An 11,748-nucleotide genomic window follows, 5' to 3' on the forward strand; every position below is an offset into this window, starting at 1 on the left:
GCACGTCTCTACTCCGTCATGCCCAACCGGAAGTCCGTATCTTGTATTTTGAGGTGATACTCTGACACATAAATAAAAAACAAAACGGTTTTAATTAGGTCTACTAAAATATGCGTCACATCCTGTTAAGGTCCCTTGCGAGCGCCTTTTCTTGGGGGCGAATAACCTGACCCCCGGCTCGATGAGCGAACTATGGATAAATCAAAGAAAAGTACCGGAGGAACACAGGATTTCATTCTGTGTGGACAGAGTTATATGCTTTCACAGCAAACGATGCTTGTTTACCGGTATGTTTGATATGTAGAGAGAAGTTCTCAACGGTGCTGCAGCCTTTACGTATCGAGGAACAACAGGGAGAGGAAGACAGCTGACAATCTTCAATCATAATTCAATGGGGTATGTAATTTATTTCGGAAAACACTTTTTGTTATATTCCATGGAATGCTCTTAACGTCCCGATAGCAATGAATATATGAAATGCTTTGACAATAAATACATACAAAAAATCATCTCTGGAAGCCGTAGCGCTGTAAAAAGCACGACCAATCATCTGAGCCGGCCCGGCTAAAGTAACTGGATGGCCTACCTGCCTGTCAGCCTTCCATCTGTGCACAAACTTATCTCGTGCCCTCATTGGTTATGTGCGCGTTCGTGTGTGTCGGAGGAGAGACTCTGTAAGAAAGTCTGAAGGAAGAGGCAGATTTTTTCCGGTTGTGTATTTTCAAATTCTAGCGCACTCGAGCTGGTTTCTCCATTCTTACCTATCCTACCTTTAACTCTTTTTAGGGTGCAGCTCGATGTTTTATTTATTTCAAAGTGGGCCCATTTTAATAATATTTTTTTTCCTTCAAATGTGCAGAGGACTCCCCAAGTGCTGTGTTTAATATATTTTAAAGTAGGCCTGTGTATTATTTGTAATTCTCCTTATAGGAGTTCTTTGTTTCTTATCAGAGGTTAACAGTTTTATATAATGTAATAAATAGCCTAATAAATGCAAAAAAAATGTAGTTTTTGTCTGATTTAACAATAAATACAACTTTATTAGCTATCAAGCTAGGAATTATGTTTTGTGGCTCCAGACAAAAAAATGTTTGGGAAAAAGGAGAAAAATGGCTCTTTAGGTCAAAAAGGTAGCAGACCCCTGGCTTAGGTCGTCACTGGGTCTTCCAACAAGACAATGATCCAAAGCACACATCAAAATTGGTCCAACAGTTCCTAAAGAACACCAAAACCAAGGTGCTGGAGTCCGCACATAGCCCAGATCTGAATCCTATTGAGAATCTGTGGCGGGTAATCAAAGTGAATGTCCATGCTCGGAAACCACGCAATTTGGACCAGCTGGAACAATTTGCAATGGAAGAATGGGCCAAAATCTCTCAAGAGACCTGTGCCAACCTAGTAAAGAACTACTTTAAGAGGTTGTTGCCAGTTGTGGCTCAGAAAGGGTACACTGTTGACTATTAATGGCCTGGGGGCTAATATTTTTTGGCCAACCCATTTTTCACTATATTTGATATAAAGCAAGCCTAAAAACTTATTTTATGTTCCAAAATTTACCAAAACCTACTAAATAGCACTCGTGAATGTTTGATTATATCAAGTTTTATCAATACTGGAAACATTGGGAATAATTTTAGGAAAATGTTCCATAACTCCTGGGGGGCTAATAATTTAGGCCTCAACTGTAAGTCATCTGAACACATCTATCCATCAGACAGAGTGCTGCTGTGCCTCCTGTCATCATTAATGGACGTCTCTTTAAAATGACCGATCTAAACGCCTGCTGCTTCCACTCCTGTCTACTCGACTCCTCCGCACGCATCTCCTGTGGGCGGGACTAAGACACAAGGATAGGAGTCGAGGAGGGGAATTAGAGAAATTAGGAACCCTCTCCGGAAGTAAACAAAGGAGTCCAATGGAGGATTTTCAGGTGGGGGGGAGCGTGGAGGGAACACAGGGATTTGAGCCTTTGCAGAACATTAACATGCAAAAAAACTAACCTATAGAAAACACTACAGAGTGTACACTACTGTACCATTATCATTCATATCACATCATAATGTATCATATATTTCCTTATCTGAGTCAGCTTCTTGAGCCGTATCTAGCCGTGCAACACTTAGTGTCCCATTTTGCAGAAGTATTCATTTAAGCAACACATTAAGTTGACTCGAGTCAAATGTAATTAAAGCAGCAGCTGATCTTAAAGTAAAAAACCTTAGCCACATGTGACACTCCACCCTCCTTCCAGCAATGTGTAAAAACGAACAGTAGATGGCACTCTGGCAACAAGAACAACGACAGCAAGGGAAGTTAGAAAGTAATTCAGATTTTAATTCCATGTCATGATATGTAAATGAACACAGTGACACATAAATTCACAGGTAAATGCAAATGCACACATATTTGTGTTTACTCTCAGTCAGGGTTTAAAAAGAACACGACATCTCTTTTACATTTTAAGAATAACTTTTCTTGAGGATTTATTTTGTCATGCTTTTCTCTGTTCAACTCCATTATACTTCTACCTTGGCTGCAATATTTCTTATTTCTTACATAATATTTGTCCTTATCAACACTATATGCTAAACCAGAATGAGTTTCCACCTATGGTTTCCACCTATCAATATGACTTCCCAGCACTTACAATCAAAACATGAAGATATGTCCTATATGGTACTTCAATACAGCTTGAATTTATACACATGAATGTACTTTAAGTAAAACTTTGAATTCCTTTTTCTAATTAGGTTTTTAACTAGTTGTTTTCACCCAATATTAGCTTTTATTTTTGTATATGAGGAAGTGAATGGCCTATTCCTTCTCTTTATGAAAAAACGACCTTGAATAGTTAATACATTCATTTTAATTAATATTGTTTCTATTTTAAAATGCATATTCAAAGATTAAAGTCTAAAGAAACGTTTATTGTGATAATTTATTTAATGTTCTTTATTCATTTATTAAGTTTGGGGATTTAACAGTCAATTTTGTCCACAGGAACAGTGGACTGCTGAATGGAGTTTTCTTCTCTGCGCTTCTGACGCTTCACAACATAAAACCTTATCACAATGATAAAAATTGCCAGGGCCACGATAACAGTGATCCATATCCAGACCAAACCCCCAGCAGGCGCAGCGGCACCCTGCTGTGTGTGATTATTGGTGGCTGGTTTCACAACACCTATGACGACAGGAGTTGTGACCACAAAACTTTCCCCGCCTTCTGCTTTGACACATTTACCTTGATCTTTCAGTATATATCCTTCTCTGCAGGAACACACAAAACTCCCAAAACTGTTTTCACAATTGTGGTCACATGCATTAACACATTCATCTATGTCCTCGCACAGTTGGCCACCTAGTACAAAGCCTTCAGGACAGAAGCACCCGCTATTAGGTCCTCTCTCACATATCGCATAGCATTTCTGTTGCCCGCAGTGCATTTTGCACCGCCTGGGGTCTTTGTCGTCTTGGATATATCCAGCAAAACAGGAACATATATAACCTCCCTTTACATCTTTGCATGTATGCTCACAAGGACCAACTGAACAGCCTTTAGAGCTCAGGATAACATTCGGATCTGACAGTTGTCCCGTCCGGCATGCATCTTTGTGCTTTGTTCGGCCCAGAAACCCATCCGCTTTGTCCGAGCACAGCCTCTCTGTCAACTTTCCATCCTTTGAAAGTGACACACAGTGCGGAGAGCAGACTTTAACACTCTCTTTCCATTTGGCGAAGGATGGAAGAAAGGTCCTTTGCATACTACCAGAGGTCCACTCATAGCCTCTCAGTGGAGCTGAGAGGTTGCTGCAGGTGGCAGCGGGTAAATGCAGTCCAATCCAGAAGTCTCCATACAGTTCATCTCTGAAAATGTCAAGTGTGCTCTCATCTGTCTCTGACTGAAATGTCATCAATGCCCCGTTCCTGTCGCGGCATGTTTCCTCAGCTGTCTGGAAATCCACTCTCTCTTGGTTTACAGTTATGCAGTCATTCCCTGTACAAAAAGGCCTACAGACACCAGCCTGATTAATGCTAAATCCTGTCTTAACAGACAATATAAAAATCACTGACATCGAAAAAGACATTGCCACTACCCTCACTGGCACAAAAGCAGTCATTTGCGAGCAGGCAATGATGTTCTGTAGTAGATCATCTTGTAATGTTGGCTGAATATTCTGTAGAATTTAGAGCATGGGGCTTCCTACTCAGGAAGCCACACCCCTCAGGACAATGAGAGAGTTAAAGACAGGAAGGAAGTGAGATAAAGTTGGACTACTGGCTTCTCTCCAATGTTGGTGAAGGCCAAGGATCATTAACAGCAAAAACAGGAAACAAACCCTACTCATAATTCAGAACGAACTGTTCTCTTGTCTCATAGCCTAATCCTATTGAGTAAATACTCAGATGTACATGTTTTCATAATTACAGTATATCTACACCAGCATCAAACTGTATGTGTAAACTATATTCAGCTTGTAAAATGACAAATCAGTAATTGAACAGGCAGTGGTAGACATATGACTCAAACACGTACGATGGTAATAAAGCATCAAATGTAGCCAGTTAAAACTACATCCTGCTACAACTTATTCCCTCAAATCTTTCTGGGAACATCTGGTACCCACCCAACTATCAGTTTTACACACAGTTTTCCTTCTTAGATACAGCCCCGAACCCCCCTCCATACTGGAACAACCTTTTTGTATCAACAACACCTACACATGTTTACACTTTGCTACTTCTTACCAAATTCACCACATCTTTGCTCTATTTTTACTCTATTAGCTACATTGAAAAACTTCTGGTGGGCAATGATGTATTTACTGATCTGTTATCTGATATGTAACCATTTCCAACCATTAGCCTAACCAAGAAAGGTTGCAAGAACATAAATTACATAAGTAAACATGGTAATCCATGTAGTCAGTGTTCTCCATCACTATCATGCTATAGGTCATCAGTCAAGATTGACTCGTAGAGTTTCTCTAAACGCGGATCCAAACCAGAGGACACCCAGCAGTAGCCATCGGTAGTTGTATTTTTCTTGGCTTCTTTTTTGGACCGATCGCAGCGAATAATTGCAATAGCCATGGCCACCGCGACCAAAAGCAGCAGAGGAATGACTGAACCAAGGACGCAGACGATCACCCTGGAATTGATAGACTCAGCCAAACCTGTCACTGATGATGCGTTGTTCTGCTGATCGTCCGGCGGCAGGTTCACCAAGTCCAGAATTGGCACGTTGGTGTGAGGGGACTGGTGTTGGAGCTCCACTGTTGTCCTGGTTAAAGGCTCTGTAAAGTTTTCTTGTGTTTCCTCATCATTAGGCTCCTCTGTTGAAGATGCTGATGTTGCTGTCACTTCCTGAGCGCAGATTAATCCGTCAATCTCCAGGTAGAAGCCTTTCGGGCAGGTGCACCGGAAACTTCCGATGGTATTGAAGCATTCAAACTGACAGAGACTACTGACGCATTCATCAATGTCCTCACACGAATGGTCATCCTCGGATAAACTGAAGCCTTCATTGCAGTAACACGAGAAGGATCCAATACTGTTCAAGCAGCTGTGTTCGCATCTTCCTTGCACACACTCATCCATATCAACGCAAGTACCGACAACCATTTCGTAGCCGCTTTGACATGTACAAGTGTAACTTCCGTGTGTGTTTACGCACACGTGATCTTCACAGGTCTGTGACTGGCACTCATCTACGTCAGAGCAGTTCCGCTGGTTTGCATCCAATCTGAACCCATCTGGACACTTGCAAAAATACCCAGACTCCGTCGTCACGCACTGATGCTCACAGGTGCCAACGCCGCACACATCCTTCACCCTGCAAGTGAATCCATCGTCATCCAGGTCGTAACCTTCTTTGCACAAGCATTTAACCTCATCTGCTTCTTGGTGGCACAAATGTTCACATCTGCCGTTGTTTATTTCGCAGTGTTCCTTTCCTGGTTTGCAAAATGGACCAGGAACAGTCCAACTATAGATGTCGTCCGTCCCCAGGCACACAGAGTATTGGCACTGTTGCTCACTACATGAAAAAACAGCATATGTTCCAAGTGGAAATGATTCCATTTCACTTCTTTGGGGCTTTTCTGAGAAAGGAGCTGTGTAGGTTATTTCTCCAGGCCCCAACAAATCCAACGGTTTGCACATCCCCTTGAAATAAAACTTACACGCATAAAAAGCAGGGCTTTTGCATGTTCCGTCAACCCATTTCAGTTGGTTCTGACCTGATTCGGTGTAAGGAATTTTTACGCATCTCTCTTTGCATGTTTTGACAGGTTCTCTTCCCCAGTTGGAGTAGTTCGAATCTTCCTCCCCAGACACCCACTTAAACCCCTTCAGAGTCTTGTCAGGCAGCACACAGTCCTTTTTGTGCAGTTTTAATCCAATCCAAAATGTAGATGCCCTGTCCTGACTTTTTCTTTGGATCCGTGAGAGAAGCCAACGGAGCACATCCTCTTCTTCCCGGTCTCTCACTGTCATCACGTAACCTCCATTGTGGTCACAGTTCTGAACGGCCTTGTCAAAGAGTACCTTGTTCATGTGCAGGGTGAAGCAGGCGTTGGAGGTGCACAGCGTCTCATGTTCAGCTTCAGAAAGCCAAGCCAAGCTGCCGATGAGCTGCAGGAGAAAAATCCAGAACATATTTGCCATACAGATCAACAAATTAGCTGTAACATCCAGAAGGTCCCGGGCAGCTTTTCGGGGGAAATGCGACAAATATGTGGTGGTCCATTCGTAGCCAAAAACAAGTGGTGAGGGTCTGAGACTAACATTCATGCACATGCATCCTGTTTGGGAAACAAACTAAAGACGGAAACCATGTTTAGCTGCAGCTATGGGTTCTTTATCTTTCCCCCGCTGACCAGTTCCTTTTTGGAAGAAAAAACAATGGCAGGCTTCGCTGTGTTATGACTGCGTCTCCAGATGTCTCCGGCCCCAGCAGACTTTTGGCCTTTTAGCTGACTCCCTTCATTGTGGGCCCTCACAATACATGCACATGCAGGGGTCACAGTGAATGATGCACAATAGCTGCAAGAGATAATCTGTGACCTTTGTCACTATGCTGTCTATCCAGGCAAAGATAAAACACACACACAAACACTAGTTGTGTGTCTTTTCAGCATTGCACACACAAAAACAAAAAAAACAATGGCTAAACAAAGAAAGACCAATACAAAAATAATGGTTACCTTTTGATCACTCTTCAATGCTTCAGACATATCCTAATTTTCCACAAAAAAATAAATAGCAACAGTCCACAAATTGTAAAGGAAAGAAAAGTACATTTTAGAACCTTTTCAGAAATAGGAAATTATAATATTATATATAATGTGTGTGTTTTGCTTCTTTATAGATGACATGCTGCTCTTACGTGGTCTGTTTGACTGTCACCATGAATATAAAAAATAATGAAACAAAAAAATCACATTGGAAACCCTTGACAGTAACTCAGAAAGTATTTAAAAAGCCACATTGACATTTCGATAGATTAAGATTCTCTGCCACAGTGTAATTATAAAGCAAGATATTAAAAAGAGACAACAGGAATCCAGCAGATATTATCAGGTGTTGTGATATGAACTTGATTTAGTAGGTGAAGTTACATTTAAGTACAACTGCATCATTTTTATCTTGCCAGGTCTCACTCAATGGGGTTAATTCCAGGTTGTGGGAGGGATCATGTTATCTTTGTTTATGGTTTTTAAGTATAAAAATCTGTATTGCATAGAGACATTCATTACAATGATGAATCGGATTCACCAAAAAGTTGTGCATTGCATAAAGGTCACTGAAAAGAATGTCAGTGAGTGAGATAGGATAATCAATCAGTCTCCCTCAGCTCTCAGCAGGGCCAGAGTGGGACAATAATTCAGGCCGGCAATTATACACCCAGCCAGGCCACTACCAGTTTTTTGTGCTATTTTGCTGGATTTATTTTTGAATATTTACAGCGTTGCTGATTTATTTTATTTTTTTAGTTAAATGCATCAATCTGGTGCAGTTTGAGGGGGAAATAAAGAGACTAGATCTATGGAAGCACCCATATGAAACAGAACTGTATAGATTTAAATAATCATAAAATCATAAGAACATGGCCATAACCAATAACATACCATATCCAATATTTAAAAAAAATGAAAGTTATTTATTTATTTTTGGTTCATTTATAGTTGTGAGTGTGTATGTGCTCCTGAACCAGCCTCTCCTGTCTCCCCCCTCCTGTTGGCAGCAGCAAAGACTTTTAGATCTCAACAAGTTTTTAGTTTGTCTTACCTTTTTTCACCTATTTAACATTTTTTTCTTTTTATTCATGGGTATTTTATAAATCACTCCCCCCTCAAATGGAAATATGTGTTTACATAAATGATGACCCACTGAGATAACTTAGACTTAAGTTAACTAAGAGAGTCCTTAACCCATGCGTTTCTCAAAGTGTGGGGCCCGCCACTTTTTGGACCTCAGGCCGGAATCGAACCTGGGTCCTTGCGGACTGTTAGTGGACTGTTTACAGCCGGAGACTCGCAACGGCGGTGGACTTTCACAGCGCCGGAGCCACCGGAGCCGCCGGAGCCTCAGAGGACTCAGAGGACAGTGACAGTGAGTCATTCTTTGACATCGTTGAGGTAGCAAAGGGAGAGGAGTACTCTTTCCAGAGGATCAGATCCTTTCTGGCGGAAACTAAGGGGTGGAGGGGGGTGAAGTTAGACAATTATTTTGCTGATTTGCAGATTTTTCACAATACTACCAGGGTTCTCATGCGGCGCAAAGAAGCCGGAACCTTTCTTCAGCGGCCCAGAGAAGCCTCGGTTAAAGAAGATACTTCAGAGGATTAGAGAGGAAACTGCAAAGAATGATAAATAAGTACATCTTGTTTTTATTTTATTTTATTTTATTCTCTTTTTAGTTTTCTTCAGCCAAGGTTTTGTTTTATGCAATTATAATGTCATTATGAGTGTCATAAAGCTGGGCTCTTTAAAGATTGACGTTTCTCGAGGAGTTGCTAAGAGAGCATCTTTGTTTATGATGCTTTACTTCTGGGACTGCATGCACTGGGTCCCTCAGAGCGTCCTATTCCTGCCAAAGGAGGAGGGGGGACAGGGGCGGACTGGGACTACAAATCAGCCCGGGACTCTCGACTGGCCCACTTCGGTACCGCCGGCCCACCGCGGTACCGTAAGTAAATATATTAAATTGTAAATATTGTCGACGGGGGGGGGGGGGGGGGGTGACTTACCGCAGAGGTAGACATTAAGGGTAAAATGCCACTGGCCCTCTGGAACAACACATTTGTTGCAATAGTCATTTATGCACTAACTACATTACTACTTGAATCATCAGTTCTTCCTCATTTTCCTCAATTGTTCATATTTGGTTTATTAAAATAATGATATTGTGGTCATTGTTAAAAAATGTCTGCTATTATTATGAGTATTATTATTTGTATAAAGCGCTTTCTGCCTTCCTGTCATTAGGAGTTAGAAATGTAATGGCTATGTAATAGATTAGATCCTTCATTATCCTAAACTACTGGGACATTTCCCTAAAGCCAATACCTTTATATTGTCTACTCTTCACTTACTTGTCAGCATAGCCGTGGGAACATGTTTCAAATGGGGGGTGCTGTGGGGATCACATCCTCTAGGGGGGTCAGGGGGTCAGATTTTTTTTTTTCAAAATTATAAAGTAAAATGCTTCAATCTGGTGCACTTTCAGCTGAATTGCCAGAGACTAGATCTAAGGGGTACAACTCTAAACACCCATATCGAAAAGATCGGTTTACATTTTAATAATCAAATAAGTATGTGGACATAACCAATAACCTAACATAGCCAATAACAAGTAAATGTAACTTATTTTATTTTTGTTGTTCATTTATTTCTTATTTTACCAGTTAACATGTATTTATTTATGCATATTCTTTAATCTCTCCAGATTTAAACAATATTTCTGGTTTACTGTCCTATAGTCTGCACTGGAATGATTTCAAACCTGTTTTTATTTATCCCAATAATTATAAAGGATGCCTTGGAAATATTTGTTTACATAAATTGTTAACAAACCGTTTGAGACCCTCTGAGATAACTTAGACTAAAGTGAACTATCTAAACACTCAGTCCTTTACCTCACTGAGCCTCTCAGTCTGTCTGGCTATCAGTCCTGTCCAGACAGCTGATATCTGTCCTGTGTGTGAGCTGCGGGCGCCTGATAAGCCAACATCCCCCACTTTCATCGTACAGGGCAAATGGAAACTGTAACCGGGGTGAAAAGGGTGTTATCTTTACTTAATTATGAATGTTGTTACATCAGGGCTGAACATTCGTTTTTTTGTATTATATTTCCATTTAATCTTGTGGACGTGCAGATTCCCTGTCTTCCATCTGGGGGTGCTGCAGCACCCTCAGCACCCCTACTTCCCACGGCCCTGCTTGTCAGCATAGGTCGGCATTGATGTACAGAGCCGACAGAAGACCTTGTTTATATTGGCATCATATTGAGAGGTGCAGTGACGCGTCCTAAAACCAGGAAGTAAGCTGCTGGTTCCCTCGACAAAAAGCAATGGGATTTCTCCACAGGGTTTTGGAAAATAGCTGGAAATAAGGTCTGTGGAAAACAAACCTGTTTGATAAATGCACGTTTTGTTCAGCCGGATAATCTCCACATGTCTACCCTACTTTTATAATTTTCGAATCATAAATCTAATCGATAGATTATAAAAGGGTTTTAGGACGCGTCACTGCACCACTAGAAGCCAACTCCATCGATCAAGCTGGCCGAAACTTTCTCTCGCTCTTCTTCTCATGCTCCCTGTCACTCTCCTTCAACTCCTCCGGTTACTTTCTTTTATTTGATGATTGTTTTTTGCCCGGCACTTGGCCGGTTACCGCTGGTATTAAAAACATTTTGGCGAATGGTTAGGTGGCGCAATAGTCTGTAGGCCCTAGTGAAGGAGCGCGCTCAGCGGAGCCTGCTCGCGCTCAGCGCCATATAGCTCACGCTGCGCTCCGCAGCAAACAGCTGTTTGCTTTTCACCCAACAACGACAACCGACTCACAAAACGCTATGTTGTAGCGTTGATAAACGAAACAATATAACTAAATTGCTAGTCAAAATACCAATACCACAGGACCATTTTTTTTAAAGCAATATTTTTAGTGGCACGAGCGGGCAAAGTACGTTAGGCTGGCCCGGGGTGTCTAAATAGTGCTTCCGGGCCAGCGGGCCATTTAATGTCGAGCCCTTCCGGTTACCGGCCGGCCCACATCGTCCGAACGGCCCACTTCAGTACCGGCCCATCGGGATTCGTCCCGAACGTCCCGATGGCCAGTCCGCCCCTGAGGGGGGACATGGCCTGGTTCACCTGGCAGGCAGAGGGGCTGCCTTCAGGCTCCGGTTCCTCCAGAGTTTCCTGACTGGACCTGCTCACCTGATCCGGAGACCAGCAGGCCACTTAACAGGCCAGGCCATAGGGAAACCTCCCGGTCCTCCCGATGGCCAGTCCGGGCCTGGCTCTCAGATAACATGAGTGAGATGTCCTCCTACAAAAAACGACCAAATACAGATGTAGCACTTAATTTCAGAAAGTTTGAAACGCGAGGGCCGTGATTGGTACGTGATCTGCCCTCGCTCAAGGGAAAACCTCCAGCTTGACTTGAGACCGCCCCCGTGATAAATAAATGTTATTATAATGAAGGCAGCTGCAATGGATCATTGATCCACCAGGGGGTGCAGT

At 42.2% G+C, this 11,748-nt stretch overlaps 1 protein-coding gene across 1 annotated transcript; it reads right to left on the bottom strand.

Annotated features, from left to right (window-relative positions):
- Window positions 1-2,313: 2,313 nt before the first annotated feature.
- Window positions 2,314-7,124, bottom strand: cd93 (CD93 molecule). Its single transcript, XM_079691944.1, has one exon. It carries the CDS (start codon window positions 6,798-6,800, stop codon window positions 4,950-4,952), a length of 1,851 nt encoding a protein of 616 aa, XP_079548070.1. The 5' UTR covers window positions 6,801-7,124; the 3' UTR covers window positions 2,314-4,949.
- Window positions 7,125-11,748: the final 4,624 nt, after the last annotated feature.

The sequence above is a fragment of the Notothenia rossii genome (assembly GCF_949606895.1).
Source record: "Notothenia rossii genome assembly, chromosome: 7".
NCBI classification, from domain to species: Eukaryota; Metazoa; Chordata; class Actinopteri; order Perciformes; family Nototheniidae; genus Notothenia; species Notothenia rossii.

What these genes read in the sequence shown, in the direction of transcription:
- cd93 (XM_079691944.1), bottom strand. Translation starts at nt 6,800, where the DNA reads ATGTGCATGAATGTTAGTCTCAGACCCTCACCACTTGTTTTTGGCTAC.